The sequence below is a fragment of the Pseudocercospora fijiensis genome (assembly GCF_000340215.1).
Source record: "Pseudocercospora fijiensis CIRAD86 unplaced genomic scaffold MYCFIscaffold_1, whole genome shotgun sequence".
Taxonomy (NCBI): domain Eukaryota; kingdom Fungi; phylum Ascomycota; class Dothideomycetes; order Mycosphaerellales; family Mycosphaerellaceae; genus Pseudocercospora; species Pseudocercospora fijiensis.
This window is the reverse complement of record NW_006921532.1, coordinates 10959625-10976725: the sequence shown is the minus strand read 5'-3', so window position 1 is coordinate 10976725 and position 17101 is coordinate 10959625. Positions and strand designations below refer to the sequence as shown.

At 51.3% G+C, this 17101-nt stretch overlaps 6 protein-coding genes across 6 annotated transcripts; 4 read left to right on the top strand and 2 right to left on the bottom strand.

Moving 5' to 3' along the window:
- Window positions 1-1312: 1312 nt before the first annotated feature.
- MYCFIDRAFT_4723 (uncharacterized protein) lies at window positions 1313-2153 on the top strand (the record flags this gene model as incomplete). Its single annotated transcript, XM_007921441.1, has 2 exons — window positions 1313-1380; window positions 1436-2153. Coding segments are annotated over 2 exons (786 nt in total), but the record flags the coding sequence as incomplete, so codon positions are not given.
- A 1909-nt stretch (window positions 2154-4062) lies between these two features.
- Window positions 4063-6065, top strand: MYCFIDRAFT_185839 (uncharacterized protein; the record flags this gene model as incomplete). Its single annotated transcript, XM_007923965.1, has 3 exons — window positions 4063-4169; window positions 4309-5827; window positions 5889-6065. 3 exons carry the CDS (start codon window positions 4063-4065, stop codon window positions 6063-6065), a joined length of 1803 nt encoding a protein of 600 aa, XP_007922156.1.
- Window positions 6066-7347: 1282 nt separating this feature from the next.
- Window positions 7348-9591, bottom strand: MYCFIDRAFT_128036 (uncharacterized protein; the record flags this gene model as incomplete). Its single annotated transcript, XM_007923964.1, has 2 exons — window positions 7348-7889; window positions 8598-9591. Coding segments are annotated over 2 exons (1536 nt in total), but the record flags the coding sequence as incomplete, so codon positions are not given.
- Window positions 9592-10057: 466 nt separating this feature from the next.
- Window positions 10058-11568, top strand: MYCFIDRAFT_185838 (uncharacterized protein; the record flags this gene model as incomplete). Its single annotated transcript, XM_007923963.1, has 2 exons — window positions 10058-10355; window positions 10412-11568. The coding sequence occupies 2 exons, from the start codon at window positions 10058-10060 to the stop codon at window positions 11566-11568; spliced, it is 1455 nt and encodes a 484-aa protein (XP_007922154.1).
- A 590-nt stretch (window positions 11569-12158) lies between these two features.
- On the bottom strand, window positions 12159-14028 carry MYCFIDRAFT_193467 (uncharacterized protein; the record flags this gene model as incomplete). The annotated part of the gene is made up of 4 exons (XM_007923962.1): window positions 12159-12601; window positions 12994-13138; window positions 13524-13553; window positions 13882-14028. 4 exons carry the CDS (start codon window positions 14026-14028, stop codon window positions 12159-12161), a joined length of 765 nt encoding a protein of 254 aa, XP_007922153.1.
- A 2416-nt stretch (window positions 14029-16444) lies between these two features.
- On the top strand, window positions 16445-17090 carry MYCFIDRAFT_78622 (uncharacterized protein; the record flags this gene model as incomplete). Its single annotated transcript, XM_007922335.1, has 2 exons — window positions 16445-16507; window positions 16569-17090. The coding sequence occupies 2 exons, from the start codon at window positions 16445-16447 to the stop codon at window positions 17088-17090; spliced, it is 585 nt and encodes a 194-aa protein (XP_007920526.1).
- Between the last annotated feature and the right edge of the window lie 11 nt (window positions 17091-17101).

Here is a 17101-nt window from a genome sequence, read left to right as displayed (position 1 = left end):
CCCTAATAGCGGGCGAGACTATTCGAGAGTCTACTCTAGCTATTCGAGAATCTACGGACCTAGGGCCGCTCCGGTCTCGGTAAGACTATAATATTAGTAGCAATCTATATAGTATTATATCGCATAGAGACTTCTAATGCCTATACTAGCTACTTAGTAGAATTATAATATAGGAAGAAAGAACTAAGTAAATAATAGATATAGAATTCGATACTATAGCTAGTCCTAACTGCCCTAGATATACTACCTACCTAGTAAATAAGGTTCTATAATCCTCGTATTAACGTATAGCTCCTACTATATAATCTTAGTAAAATCTAGTATATCCGCTAGCGCCGTAGATACTAGTAGAGTTCTCGGAGATACCGAAGGCTCCTATATAGGTACTCTATTATACTACCTATACTTATAATAGTTAGAATAGTAGTCTACGTTATCTTTAACGTACTTATACCTCCTATAAGCCGTAACCCGTTTTATATATATAGCCCTTACGTAAACGTTCTCGTAGTACTAGTAGCGCTAGAGGTCTAAAAGGAATTACTTTAAATACTAACGGTCGATACACTCCTACTATTAGTACGCTAGCTAGTCCTTCGGTCTATATATCTACTTAATCTATAATTTAAGGCCTCTAAGCTTGCCTAGCTATAGCTCTCGCTCTTACTATAGCCTCTTACTATATATTCTTTATAACTAGAAGCGCTACAAATTATATATATTACTTTCTAATTAAATAGGCGTAGCGGCGGTAATAGCTATATTATACTCGGCTTATAACTACGTAGAAGGGCGTAATAATATAGCTACTATAGAGCGACGAAAAGGCATAGCAATAGTAAGGTTAAAATAGCGGTTAAAATAGCGGCGACGGTGAGGTCTAGCGGTAGAGAATATAAGTAAAATAGTCGCGCCCCTTGATAGCCCGCCGCGACCCTTCTCGGGTTGCCCGCTCGGCTGGAAAGGGACCTGGTGTGACCAAGGCTTGACCGATCCCCTTATGGGTACCCAGGGTAGTACAGGCGCCTTTTCGGCCGCGAGTTCTAACAGGGAAATGGGCGCCGCCACAATCATGTGGATTCAGCTCCTGCAGCACATCTACTAGACCCCTCCAATTCCTTGTTATCTTCTCAACAGTACGCTCGAGATACGGAGGACAGTACGCTGACAGCTTTTGAACCTCGCGGCGTCGCTGCCTTCTGGCTGCTGGAGGCTGGGAGAGACAATCATGCCCCGGCGCTCACAAAAAACGGCTTTCCATTGCAAGATCCCTGTGACGTGAGTGAAAGCTTTGCATTCGCTTCGCACGACCATGACACCGCTCAGGATTGAATCTTGGGTTTGGTTCTCGGTTGTGATGGCAGTGGCAACAGCAAGATTGTAAGGAGTGGCACATTGATCAACTTGATGCATCACTTCGCTGACAAATGCTCAGTGTTTCACGATGGATGACTCTGCGGTCCGTTCGCAGGTATCAGGCCGACGACTATGTCATGATCTTGGTCCTATGCTTCTACACAACATTCCTGGTTACCATCAACATCGTCGCAAATACCTCGTCGAACCTGTTTCCGCCGGGCTTCGATATCTCTACGCTTACGGCAGCCGACAAAGCCACACGGGAATACGGCAGCAAATTGATCCTGGTAGTGGAGGAATGTCAAATCGTCTCAATCTGGGGAGCTAAGGCATGTCTCCTGATTCTCTATCTGAGGCTGACCACACTCCGATGGCAGCATATCGCCATCCAGGTCCTCGCAGCATACGTCGGCATAGCCTTTGTGGTTATGGAGATCCTTTACCTGGGAGTCTGGTGCCGACCTTTCCACGAATATTGGGCCGTCCCGACTGACAGTAGTCAATGCAATGCTGCCACGAACCATCTGATCACCAACGCGACCTTCAACCTGAGTTCAGACCTCATAATGTTGGCTGTTGCTCTTCCCATTTTCTTGAGGATGCACCTACCCTGGCGAAAGAAGATACCCGTGGTCGGCGTCTTCTCCCTCGGTATCTTTGTTGTCCTTGCAGCTATCCTGAACAAAGTCTACTCCTTCTCTGATCCTTTTGGCTCCTTATGGACTTATTGGTACGTGAGGGAAAGCTCAACAGCCATCCTGGTTGCGAATCTCCCTTTCGTCTGGAAATTGATATCTTTCTTCTTGGAGATGTGTGGCATCAAGACATCTGTTTGTGCCTCTCATACGGCAACGAAAACAAGCTTGAGCATATCTGGAAACGACAGAAGTAGACGAGGCACAGAGCATGACTTTATTCCGCACTGGCTTTCGAGCGGGAAGGAAGGGTTGGACATCGAGAGAGGCCTTCGCATGAAGGGCACCGCATCTCGCGGAATGACGCTCGAAGAGTTCATGCGAGACGATCGCATCCTTAACATGGATGCGCTCAGCAGTCGGAATGAGGAAAAGAAAGCTTTAGAGCAAAGCACCGGAAGCACCACCACGCGCAAGGCGACCCTCAACAACACGCCTCCGCAAGACACGATACGTCGAGAATCCGACCCCGAAGCCCCCCACAACAGCTCAGCGCCGGCGTCGACGATACCGTCCGTGGCAGGAAGTTGGTCCGCGAAGTCCTTCGTGTAGGCAGATGATGGGCGAGTTGTACAGGATGCAACGCAACGAAAGAGCGGACATTACGAATTAGCGCGGCGTTTGGGATGGCATTGAACATTGATTCTTGGAAAGATACCCTGTGTTATATTTATGGAGCTTGCAGCAAGCTTCGCCGCGCTGTGCGACAGTGCGAAGGATAGATCAGGAGATGCAGTCAGTAGAGTCAGAAATCTCCACCGTTGATGAAGATGGTGGGAGTAAACGCTCAGTTGTGTGCCCGCGCATCTCCCAGCCACGAGCATCAACGTGGAGTCCCAGTCTGCCGACCTCTTAAAAATTTCCGACGTAGACGGTAGACCATCTCTGGTACGTTACCTGTTATGACAACCGAATTCATGATGCAACGGGTATAGTCTTGATGCTGTTCGGGACGAAATGCTATGTCCTCTGGATCTAAATGACATGGCGGCTTTCCAGTAAGTGAAATGCGATGACATGCTGTTCCCGAGGAGCATTGCCATTGCCATCAATTTGCGCTGACGCAAATCGAATTGCCATGTGTTTTTGGTGTTCGTGGTACAAGCCGTTGAGCTGCGCCAGGTGGAGATCACAGAAAGCTCCTCATCTCACCCCTTCCTCGCTCACTCGCACTCGATCCTCTCGCATCAATCTATCTGTTGCATGCCATATGGCATCGCATCGCGTTTCCAGGGCGATACAGCTAAAATCGAATCGTCTCGGCATAGCAAGGAGATGGAGTCAGAAGCAAGAATATCGCAATACCGACGGCCGATGCAGAGCCCATTTCCCATGTGCTCACAGCGCCAAACATCTGTCCACACTGCCAGCCCCGTCACCCGAGTCTACGCATCATTACCCCTAAGTTACCGACTACAGAACTCGCGTGGCTCAGGTCTGAATAGATGTGGCTGTCTCTAGGTTTCACGACATTCAGCCTTGCCATCTACACTATAGGGAGCTCGGGGCTTTTCTGGTTGTGTTGCTACAATGTCTAATATGCTGGCCAGGCAGGTAAGTGGGAGGTGTCTGGGGCCGGTAGCAATTCTCTGGTCCTTCTGTACAGACCGTGCTGGCCTATTCTCGACCTCCCTATATTATACCTCTTGTATGCTGTCTCGTGGCACTTCTTCTTTCACCATCGTCGGCCAGGGAAGATGTACACTTCTATACTAACAGCAGGTTTCGTAGCTTCGTCGGTCCTCGCTTGGGAGGAGAGGGCTTTGGGAAGAGCTCCTCGCAATGCCAGGGTTGAGCGGGCTTTATCGATCGCTTCTGGTCGTTCACCAAAAGCATCATCTTCGCAGTCGGACCTGGACCAGACATCATCGACGAAAGGAATCGCTCAGTACATTGAGCAAGCACTCACCACCTCAACGGCGAATGCTACAGAGGCTGCAGCGCCTATCTACACCAAAACCGAGATTGTCCAGGCGACTGTCGACGTAACAGTCACAACCTCTCCACCATGTCAAGCTCCGAAGCCCACATTGTCGCCAACACATTCGCGGAGCACGACGTCCGCATCAACAGCCTGGCCCGCACATCCTACAAAACATGGACCTCAATCCTGGTGTCAGCTTCCCCAAAATCCTCTACCGAATGCACAGCAAGTTGGAAACTCCACATGGGGCACTCTATGCCAGCCTACATTTCCAAAGTGGCTACCACAGCCCGACGGCACGGAGTACAAGACTGCTCCATGGGGAGACAGAACACCAAAGCTCTTCGATGCCACAATTAACGATCACATTCCGGTGACGAATGTCACGAGAAAGTACGAATTCACGGTTTCACGGGGTGTCATCTCAGCAGATGGCGTGAAGCGCGATGTCATCTTAGTAAACGACCAGTTCCCGGGTCCAGCCATAGAAGCAAACTGGGGTGACTCTATCGAGATCACCGTTCACAACAACATCAACTCTCCATCGGAAGGTACCGCAATTCATTGGCACGGATTCCTCCAAAGAGGCTCGAATTGGATGGATGGAGTGCCTGGCATCAGCCAATGTCCTATTGCTCCAGGTTCTAGCTACACTTATACCATTCCCGCACAACTATATGGGAGTTCCTGGTATCACGCACACTACTCTGCTCAGTATACCGCAGGCGTCCTCGGCCCAATCATTGTCTATGGCCCATCTCAACTGGACTACGACATCGACATCGGCCCTATCATGCTTTCCGACTGGTATCATGTCCCATACTTCAGCATCGTCAGCGATGCGGTCGGCACCGATCTATCCCAAATCCCACCTGCTGCCGACAGTCTGCTCATCAACGGACGAGGACGTTTCAATTGCTCAAATCCATCATACGGAGACGACGCTGAATGGCTAGCCAGCGGCGTAAGCTCTCAAACAACATGGTCCTGCACAGACAATGCCGAACTATCCAAATTCGAATTCCAACCAGGCAAGATCCACAGACTCCGACTAATGAACACCGGAGCTGACGGCGTCCAAAAATTCACCATCGACGGCCACGAAATGCAAGTCATTGCCTACGACTACGTCCCAGTCACCCCCTACACAACCGACACCATCACCCTCGCCGTCGGCCAACGCGCCGACGTCCTCGTAACAGCCGACAACACCTCCACCGACAAATTCTGGATCCGCACCCGCACCCTCTCGGGCCCCGAATGCGGCGGTTCCGCCGCAGGAGAAGTCCACGCCGCCCTCTACTACTCCGGCTCCAACCCCTCCCTCCCCCCAAAAACCCAAGCATCCCTCCCCTTCACCACCGACACAAACTGCACCCCGCTCCTCCCCACAACCCCCGAATTTTTCCTCCCGGCCCCCATCACCACCAACCCGACACAAGAAAATTCCTCCACCACCACACACCTCAACCTCCTCCTCACCCTCGCCCTCAACTCCACCGGCTCCTTCGAATGGCGCATCAACAACCAAACCTCCAAAGCAAATTTCAACGAACCCGCTCTTTACAACATTTCCCGATTTTCGGAAAATCCGTTTTCGAATGCTTATGATTTGGGTGATGAGGAAGAAACAAAATATGTGGTTCTCAATCTTACGAATGACACCCCGATTTCTCATCCTTTTCATATGCATGGGTTTCATCTTCAGATTTTGGCACAGGGACGACCGGGGGGTGGGGTTTGGGATGGGAGCGTGGTGGGGATGGAAAATCCCATGAGGAGGGATACGGAGATGATTCCTGCTGGGGGGTTTTTGGTTGTTGGGTTTTGGGCGGGGGAAAATCCGGGGGTAAGACCGCCGATTCACTCTGCTTTTTGACTGCTGCTGACCGCCCTCGTTTGTTGATTAGATCTGGCCTTTCCATTGTCATGTCGCTTGGCATTTGAGTGGAGGTTTGGCTGTGAATTTCCTTACGAGGAAAGAAGAGATTCCGAAAATCCCGGAGGGGGAAAGGGGGAAGACTTGTGATGCTTGGGATGCGTATTCGAGACGGAATGTTGTGGATCAGATTGATGCGGGATCTTGAGACCAAGGGAGTGGAGTTGAGGCGTTTTTTTTAGAAGGGATGATACCAACCAAAACTCGGTTACAATAGATGGATGGGATGGGTTTGTAAATTCTTTTTGCTAAATGATAACGTTTCACCTCGTCTTCCTGCCATTGGGACGTTTCGAGATACTGCCTGACCGGTCTATCGAATTCATGCGTGACCTTCGAGATGCGTTTCCTCCCCGTCGGGAACTTCGAATCACTTTGATGCTGTTGCCCAGAGCTACAGCGATAGAGTGCCCATCGAGAGCGGCGATTGGTCCAGGGTTGTTCACGAACAGATTGTCGACTTCTCCCGCAGGCAGATCAAACGTTTGTAGGTCTCCATCGATAGAAAGCTTATATGCCTCCCACTGCTCCTCTGCTTGCGTTTTCTGCTGCGCACGTCGTCTTTGGCGCAATTGTGCAGTGGTAAGTCTCTTCTTTTCCAACGTCGCCACATCTTGCTGCGCTGATCGCCTTCGTAGCCCCATGATGGCTTCGCTCTTCACGAGTGTCCAGGCACCTGGCGAGTCGATCACGATTGTGGCTTGGCTTGCGTTGCGGAAAGACGTGCACAATGCACTCTGCTGAGCCAAGCAGATACAAGCTTCTGATTCCTGACTGACAAACCAGGTGGTAAGGCTGCAGGAGTCTTTTGGGGTTCCTGCGCCAACGGCAGCCGCCCTTCTTAGTGCGAGGGTTGAGCAGGCCGGGCATTTCCTAGAAGGGCCGATGAGGATACTTTCGATCGATGTGCCTGCCGAGCTAAGGTCGAAGTTGGCAAGATGTCCCAAAGTGGCACTATCCAAAAACAATGCTCGCGAGGATGTCGTGACGATTAGCAGCTCAGTATCTAAATCCCAATATCTCTGCAAGCTTACTTGTTCTACCAAGCTGCCATTTTCGGTCTCGAGCTGAAGCGTAGTAGCGTTCGCCAGAAGCCAGCTTTCACCACTCCAGGTATACGATATCAGCTTGGCCTCCATGGTGACGATCACTATCTGCTTGCCGGCTTGGGCGGAGTCTAGAAGCGCTGCACCCATGAGTGGAAAAGGCGACAGATCTGCTCCAGAAGAGAGTCCATCGTCCATGCAGCTCATAGCAAGTCGGCTGCCAGACGTGAGAACCAGAAAGGATGGCCTAGGGCCAGTTGTTGAGGGTAGGAAGGCGAAGTCAAAAATTGTTGCTGGGTGGTCATCTGGGTATTGCACTAGTCGAGAGATCGCGATACCTTTGACGTGGTTGTACGCGAGGATGCGATCGTCGCTACAGTGGCAAGCGATCCAATCACCGCTGTCATCGACGGCAATGTGATGTATTGGCCACTCAATTGCCTTGAGAATGTTCTGTGGCACGCCGGTGGCATGATGAGCTTGCGAGATAGCATCGTACACCGATATAGCAATTGTCCGATCGAGACCAATAGTGACAAAGTGCCCATTGTCATTGCTCGCCATCTTGACGATATCCAGCCGGTGGGGCAGATTGATCGAGGTCGCGGTGAGGTTGTCTTCTAGATCTTCCAATGTCATCTCGTTATCTTCGTCTCCAGCTTCGCTGTAGAGCAGGAAATTCATGAGCACAGCAACAAATGCGACTGCAAAGACAATAGCAACAGCGACTGGGTAAAAGTGATGCACTGCGAAGCTGCGTAAAGCCTGGGTCCAGAGTTCACGCGTGCTATGCACACCAGCCCGATCTGATCCTCCCAGAACAACAACGAGTGGCGCGAAAAGCCGCATGATGAACTTGTCTGCACCGGGCTTTGCAAGTTTCAGGACTTCCTTCGCTGTATCAAAGTCTTGCATCCGCATCCACTCTGCGGGAGTCAGTGTGGCATTCATTGGCGGTGGCGTGAACGAGTCGAAATCGTCAGCTGCTAGCGGCCCACCACGTACCAGTCCGAGGAGATCACGCAAATTGGTGGCACCGGCTCTTTGTTCGAAAAAGTGGTAATTCAAGGATAGAATAAATGTTGTAGTGACAGCTGTACCTGCCATCCGCGTGCTGAGGGCGTTAGCCAGCGGGAACGTGGTGGTCACGAAGCACCTCGCTTACCTAAGAGGAAGTCGACCTTGGATCAGTGCATCGAGCCAGGTATGCTGTGCAGGCAATCCTTTTCTTCTATGGCGCGGCTTGTTGTGTCTAGCAGCTAGAGCATCTTGAAGCTCCAGACGCCGAATGTCGACGTTGAGCACAGCGACAAAGAAAGTAAGAAGGTAAAAGGCATCGAAGATGCTAGCAATTGCGGCAAACACACAGAACGCCGCCACTCCTGGTGACACCACCATACTGAGAAGCGAGAGAATTGTGAGGTTCTGCGCTGCGGCTACGATGGAAAGCGGCCCGACATCTCCCAAGGCATTGGCAATCCGCAGCTCAGTCGCCATTGTCGGAGGGTAGGCGAGCACTGCATTGATCAACCTGAACATGTTCTCTACTCCAAGAACGAGCACAACTGATGGCAGTCGTTGACAGATCAGCAGGTGCTTCATCAAAGGTGCATGGTGTCACGGAATGCACTTACCAAACGGGTATGCGTTTTGAGGGATGGTGGACAGGTTGATCTTGAGTATTCCGCATATTGTAAGACTGGCCAGGATGGAGCAAGTCATCATAAAGATAGCTGCAGACATTAAGCCGAAGCGGCTGTGGAACGCTCTCATCCTCCGGAAGCTGAAAATTACATAGAGTGCCATTGCAGAATACGCAAGCGTAAGGGCAGTATGTTCAGGCAAGCTGAGGGGCGTGAAGCTGAATTCATAGACACGCTGTCTGGTGACCCGGCCGTTCGCCGGGAAGAGAGTACATGTATCACAGGTTAAGTGGCCGAGGTCTTGCATCCGCGATTCCCAGTGCTGTCCAATGCTGTCGGAAGCCTTGTTCATGAGCGTGATCACCAAGGCATCAGCAGAGATGAGCTTCTTGCCCTCGAATTTCTTTCCGGCGAATACAGAGGCTGGTCTCATGCCCACGTTGAGAGAGGAAGAGGTCCGCGTGCGGGAGTTGATGGTCTCGAGCAGATCTGTATCAGCATCGATGGCATGGTGTGAATTGTTCCAGTACATCAATGGAGAGTGATAGCCCCACTGCAAGGTGCCAGAGCGCAGCTTGTCATCGAGGCGCGGGATGGTGTTGCTGGAGCTGTCGTCTCCGACCAAGCTTTGCTGAATAGTCAAAGCGCGCTTCAAAACATCCTTATCAAGCGCATTCATGAACGAGCCATGGATCCAGATCTGGCGCAATTCGATGTCCACTTGAGCAGTCGCGTCGTCGATGGGCTTGGCAATCGTCCAAACGGTATGCGGGATTGCCGCTATGCCCGCAGTCGGGTTGTCTGAGAGTGCGATGCTCGGATATGCAAAGCCCATGGCAATGGCGACCGACACCAGCATGGTAAGGAGCCAGTGGGTGGCTGTAGTCTTGCCATGTCGATAGAAGGCTTTGCGGATTGGGTGGTTGGCAGACAGTCTAGGCGGCTGTGTTGTGCCTCTGATCGGGCTCAATAAGTACCACAGCATAAGGACTGCTGCTCCACGGGTTCTGCACGGCATGAGCGAGTGCAGACTTCAAGACATGTCGAGGGGATGATAGAGGAATAGGCCATGAGAGTACATGTAGCGAATGCATAAGCCAAAAGTACGTTGAGCTCAAGTCAAGCTGCAGAAAGGAGAGTAGATCGAGGAGCGGTCGGAGCGGTCCTGGAGGACAACATACCATATGGGAAGTCTTGTGGCGCTATTGAAGTCATATCTCGCCGTCGCATAGGAAACAGACAGCAATTGATGCCGAAGAGGTTGCAGATGAACTCCCACTCCCTTGCTGTGAGGTGAGGCGCGGCTTTTGACTTGGGCCCATGCACGGAGCTTCGCTTCGCTTGGAGAACGACGTCAACAAGGCAGTGAGAGCTCCAGGTCTCAATACCGCCGCTTACACTCCAAACAACACAGCCAAAGATACACTCCAAACTCTGCCTCCGCAGACACCATGTCAATCGACGCGCCAGCATATATCGTGTCGCTGCAGAACAACATTCGCGCGCGGCCGATCTCGTGGGAGGGAGCAGTTCGAGCGAAGACGATCACAGATGAAGATCTCAAGAAGATCAAGGCGATAGACAAAGTGCGAAAAGAGCAGCGGAAGCAGACCATCGAGGACGATGTCCACACATATACCACACTGCTGCTTGGCGACAATGGGCAAGCACGGAGCATATTCGAGAGCGCCGCGAAACGGACAGATATCCTGCAGTACATGCTTGTCCTGACTGGCGACCTAATCGATGGCAAGCTTTTACACCTTGATGCCAGGCGAAAGATACCATACTGACATCTTGCTTAGACATTCCCGCGTTGACCGAATCGCTGATCAAGCACACTCAGCCATTCAAGCCTCTACTACCCTTGCTCAAGCAGTCGAACAACCCGGAGGACCCCATTCCACTACTCACTTCTTCCGTGCTATCCTCGCTTTTTTCGCATGCGCTGATCGCTCAGTCCAAATCAACGCCTGAGATTGACGAAGCTCTACCCAAGCTCTACTCGTACATTGCCGAACTTGCCAAGACATCCGACTCGAATCTACAAGACATTGCAGTGCAAGAATACAGCGCCCTGCTACGAACAAGCAAATCAAGACAGCAGTTCTGGAAACAGCGAAAAGAGACGCTTGGTCCGCTGATGGACGTGTTGAGAAACGCGACGGGCGGCAAGGATAGCGACAGCACCCAATACAACGGAGCCTCTAGCGCTTCCAGCATACGGACCTTGAACGAGGCCAACATCAAGATATCCGGAGTTGGTTTGCAACTGCTGTACCATATCCTGATGGTGCTCTGGCAGCTTTCATTCGAGGGCCAACTGGTGGGCAAAGGTTTGGACGAGGAGCACGATATAGTTCCACTTTACACCCAATTACTGCGAGTTTCGCCAAAGGAAAAGACGACACGCTTGATGCTCGGCACTCTGAACAACCTCCTATCCTACAACCGATCGACACTCATGCCTGCAGCCCTCCCCGCGAAACTGCCTACAATCCTCGCCAACCTTAAATCCCGACATCTTACAGACCCCGATCTTCTTGAGGACCTGGAAAGCCTCACAAGTATGCTGGACGAGTACACTAAATCGCAAACGACTTTCGACGAATACGCTGCAGAGATCAATTCAGGTCACCTCCGCTGGTCTCCGCCTCACAAGAACGAAGCTTTTTGGCGAGAAAATGCCCAACGCATCATCGAGGAGGGAAAGGGAGCACTGTGCAAGAAACTTGCAGAGATTCTCGGCAAAGATTGGCAGAACGACAAGCAAGTCCTCGCCATTGGATGCAATGATGTTGCGAATCTCGTCAAGAACTGCCCGGATAAGCGAACGCAGCTGGAAAAGGCCGGTCTAAAAGCTAGAGTCATGGGACTCATGCAGGACGAGAATGAAACGGTTCGATGGGAAGCCCTCAGAGCAGTGGGAGAGTGGTTGAGATATACTTTCGACAAGGATTAGCAGCTGGAAGGATTATTCTATGTAACAACAGACGGAAGCGTGAATCATAGAATGGTAAGGCATTCTCGCCAACAAAGTTGACAAAGCTTCAGTGCTCAGTGACGTGAGTCCAAACCAGAACTGAATCTAGACCCAATCAGGTGTTTCTGTAACATCACCAGATCGCGTACGATCAGTATTGCCTAGCCTGCATCATCATGCGTTCTCCCGTTCTCGTCATCGGCGTGTTGCACAAATGGTAGGCAGGGCATTTCAGTTCACAATGGCTCTGGACGAATTCTGAGCGCTGACTCTCTCGATTCCATGTTGAATCTTCTTTGGCTTTGGACCTTCGCGTAGTATTTGTGAGAGGGAGCACATTTGCTGTACAGCGAACGATCGCGATTGCAGCTGTGCACATCATTACCTGAGGTCCAAGTGCCTCACGGGACGCGACATGGTGAGCGGTCGCTTGTGATTCGTATGTAGTAGGCGCGGTCTCAGTTCCAGCCTTCCAAGAAAGGCTCGAGACCCCGAGACGTGGTATCGGCAACTGACGGATGGCAGCCATATATAGAACTCAGACCCACATGCTTGTCTTTGACTTCACCTCATCGATAGATACCGCTGTAGATGCTCTCTGTATTGCTCTTGATACTGTCGTACGGCGAGCCTCTTCCATCAGTCGCTCTCCGATGATACCAGCTATGAATCCCACCCATCGACCGCGAAAATCCCCACGCCTGATCCGACTGCGAGTCGCGCTGTTGTTCTCGAATGCGACTGAACCAATGCCATGTCGCCGGGCGGATCGTGGTAGGACGCGAAGCGATCCAGCTCTGCTCGTGATACAAAGCGTAATGATACCGCTCGCGGTGGCAGAGATGCTTGAGGCGCCCTACGCCGTGCTTGAGAAAACTGGTGAAGAGTAGACGAGATTCAGGACGAGGATTACTGAAGTCGAGGCCGACCAGGTTTGAGAAAACTGGTGAAGAGTAGACGAGATTCAGGACTGAATTACTGAAGTCGAGGCCGACCAGGCTTGATGGAAAGACTGCAGAGGTGAGATACCATTTCAAATCGAGAGCATTGTGTTAGGAGCAGGTCTATCTCGATCTTTGCTGGTGCGAACTCGAAGCGCGCTGTGCTTGCCCGTACGCAGTATGTCAAGGGACAAGAAAACGATGGAGCGAGCGATGATACCGTGGCTTTGCTTTGCTGCCTCTCACACTGCGTCAGAGTTGTACAGTGTGATGTGGGCAGCCGTGTCCTTGCCGTACGGTTCACGGTGGCAAGAGCTCATATCAGGTGAGGCCTCACACGTGAGAGTCTGTGGTGCTGGCTTCAAGAATGCCACGGCAGCTCGCTACAATCGACGACCACGTAGAGGCCTTGCTAATGGCTCACGGAATGCTCAGCAATGCTGTCTATGTACTACTGACTTACTGTCATAGGGAATGGCTCGCCCTTCTAATGTCGCCGCGACCTCTATCGCTCCCTCGCGCTCCTCCTCTCCTCCGCCCGCCCTCTCCTGCTTCTCTCCTCTCCCCTCCCCTCCCCTCCTCTCCTCTCCTCTCCCCTCTCTGCCTCTCTCAGGCAAACACAAGGCATCACTGTGTCGTCACCGTTGTTGCCGTGCTCAGGAGTTTACTGATCCTCGCCTCTAAGTGGCTGGATCACACGTCGTTGATATTTTCCAGCACGGCCGTACGTCATCCAGGTGAGATTGATTGCAGAGCGGCACATCCCGCAGATTGGAGTATAAGTATTTTCCATTTCCGCCTCCAAACCTGAACTTTTTCTTTCCACTTCCATCACCAACAACCAACCAACAACCAACTCTCATCCTCACACTCTCTTCTTACATCAACCTTCATCAATCTTCTTCACCACACATCAGCAAGGTTCTTCCTTCATCACTAAGCATCATCAACCTTCTTCACCAACAACATCAATGTCCAACGTATGTCGCTCACCATCTTCATCTTGCCCACCTTCTCACTGACCTGTTGCAGCATCAAGCACACCAGCACGCGCATCAATAGCGCCTCACCAACACCTCACCATTATGCGCCGCATCAGCGCCTCATCAGGTGAGACATCTTCCTCATTGCGCGATCTTCTTGCTGACACTTCACAGTCGACAGATCTAGGTGGCGGTACCAACATCATTGGTTTGCTTGCTTCCCTCACTTTGTCGCGACGATTCTGACTTAGGCAGCAACCTCCTCACTCTTCCGTCATCACCACTCGTCGCGCGTTCCCACCAAATGCGACAACTTAACCGACCACGAAATTCGCCACCACATCGCCGAAACCTTCAACAGCACACACTTCAACACTCAACTCGAAACCAGCAAATCCGACTCCCAACGACTTCAACGACTTCCGAACCACAACAGCAGGTGTACAGGCAGCGAGAGGCACAGATTCGTGGTGGCAAGAGAGACGAGATATCCAGCGAGCAGCGAGCACAGGCATGACAGCGTGACGGAGATCAGTGGTGGCGGGCAAGAGCCATTGGGTGGCGCGGCCTGGGGTCGTTCAAATAGGAGGGATGGCATACCAAACAGAACGTTCAGACACACTTGTTTTAGCGATTGGCTGCAGTCGTAACGCCCGGCCTCACGGTGACAGGGTCGCTGATATACAGCTGCTGGCGCCCTTTTTGGGTCAGGTCAAGGCAGTAGCGAACTTGTTGTGTTCTGGCTCTTGTGATATATCATAAGAGCGGCCCGATTTGAGCGTGGGTATATACCCACGTACTCCTTCGGTCTTTCGTCTGGCCTCACTGGGCAAAGAGAATGCAAAGGGCAGGGCGATTCAAACGACTTCAGCATTCATCAAATCACATCACGACTTTCAACAACAACTTCGACATTTCACGACTTCGGCATCTCAATCAATCCATTCACGACTTTGATTCGACTTTGGTATGATTTCATGCTCTCGCTGCTCGCTGGCTTGGTGGTGTTCATTGGTGATCTTGGTGGTATTCATTCAGGTTCTTTGTAACTTTTAGCTTGGTGCTCTCGCAGGTGGCCTTTGGTACTTCAATAAGTCAAAAATGATCTTCATTCAAACCCATCAAATCGTGCCTCTCTCTTTTGCTTCTCAGTCATTGCATTCATTGTGAAGTTATTCAATTTGTGACTCAATTCTGCCTCGCTTGGGCAAGATTCGCAGGGCTGAGGTGAGTGAGGTGAAGTCGGTGTGGCTTTCGGCTCGGCGGCCCACTTCCTCCGAGGGCATCCCGAGCACATCAGAGCGAAAGCACTACGGGCCGCTGGTGTCCACTTTCACTCCGATGTGCTCAGACGCTGTACTCTACGAATCCGAAACATCATCTTTGGATACCAGTCAATAGGTGCCGCTACTTCTTCGATATCGCGCTGTGCAGACGAAATGTCTCTAGCCTCTCCTTCCCACGACACTGGACGCAACAGATCGCGATACCCCGGACACGCCTATGTTTCTCCAGGATAAGTACCTTCCCAGCATGGGTCTCCCAGGAGTCGTCTTCCAGGACGCGTGCGCGCAGACAGTAGTATCACATGGACTACTCCTCGCCTCTGCAAGCCGACTCAACAATTCGGTCTCTGATTGATTGTGCCAAGGCTGCGGCTGTGGGCAGGCAGAATCGAATCCTTCAATGTCGAATCGTCGATCCAGCCCAGCATTGCCCAGCTCTAATGACATAGTGCCGTGCAGTGTTAACGCGAGAGGAATGGCTGGTCGGCTTTATGCATAGATACAGGCATCCCAATTCCATCCTTCATAAGTACGGTCTGCAAGTAGCAAGACATCAACTCTACCATCAAGCTATAACGCACAACACGACCAGCTCAACCGGCTCCAGCTCGTCACACCATGGCTACAGAAACTCATCAGCATCGTTCACGTCGAGCCTGCAGCGACCCGATTGGGAACGGCACCGGACAAGGCGTTGCTTCCGATTACAGAGGCTGTGGAGTTTGCGCCAACAACGACAAATATGGATTTGGCTCCAGCGTCTGTGGAAGATGTAATCGGTGTCACGGTTGTGGATCCTCGAACAATGGAATTGGTCCTTTGCAAGCAGTATATTTTGGTAGCAAGAAAATCTTGCAGAAGGCATCTGGCAGTGGGAAGGAAGGCAAGGAGGCGAAGTGAGCTGCGTCGCATTTTCAGCCCGGTCGCAGTATTTTTGATGAGCTCACCGACACATTGTACGAGGTTTTGTGAAGAGTCGGGAAAGGTACTCGAAGTGGGCTAGTTGAAACCGATCGAGCTGCAATACAGTCGTACTGTTCGAATCTCTTTCAATGCCTCTTACACTATGTTCAACGAAAGAAGGGGGTGGATTATGATGAATGACCACATGGACGGCCAATGGCAAAGCTGTACCTGATTTCGAAAGCATCAGTGCCACCAGCTCCGCATTACCGGCTCTGCCACACGATTGGGTATTATGCGACCGTTGCTTCAGGGTCGGTTGCAATTCAGTCATGAGCCCAGAGACAAAATAGCTGCCAAAATGGTTGCAAGACCTGTCAGAAATGTCTTGTCGACAGGTAGAGCACAGGACCTCGTCTTGGTGACCACTGATATGCCCGACCGTCCGACAATAAGCAAACCAACAAGTTCACAGTCAATACTAATTTTGGCGCAGTAACAGGATCAGAAAGAGAAATCTCGCCCTCTATACCTGCCTTCTGGTGATCGAGGCTTGGTATAAAGGTGTTCGGATTCCGAAGAAAACCACTTGAACCCTGCTAAGACATGACTGTCCGGCGTGTCCGCACAACATTCGTTGAAGGATTGTTTATAAAAGTGATTGTCTAATATAGACGAATACTAGAGCAGGCGAGCAAGTACGAGACATACTGTCTTTGGTTGGAAGTTTCCGATTTGCTCAATGGCTACTATTACCGAACAGCAGCAAAAAGCTCCGGAGTCAGTTCCGGCAGCAAAGGATGGCGTATGTATCGGATTGAGCCACACCAAGTGCGTGTAAGGTAAGGTACTAATCTGATGTATAGGTTTTCTACTACTACGGTGGTAACATAGAAGCTTCATATCGTACAATTAATAAAGATGCTGCAGCCAAAGGAAACTTCACCTCGATCCCAACGATCGACATTTCCAACATCGACTCACCAGAACTCTCAGACCGCAAGGCCATTGCCGCGCAGATCTACGAAGCATGCACAACCAGCGGCTTATTCTACATCTCCGGTCACAACATCTCTGATGCCCAACAGAAAGCCGTCTTTGACGCCATGAAGTGCTTCGTCGCCGCGCCCGAGGAAGCCAAAGAAGCGACTCACGCCTTCAAGACCGTGTCAATGCGAAGCTACGAACCTCTGCCTCCGCCAGCCTCAGGCCGCGACATGAAAGAAGCTTCCAGCTTCGGCGACTACATAATCGACACGGAGCAAAACTTTCAAGGCCAAATACCTAAGCACATCAAAGCCCAAAACATCTGGCCTTCCGAGACCGAGATTCCAAATTTCGCGAAGATATGTACGCCTATCACGACCAAATCCTTCCACTTGCTATGAAACTCGTCCGT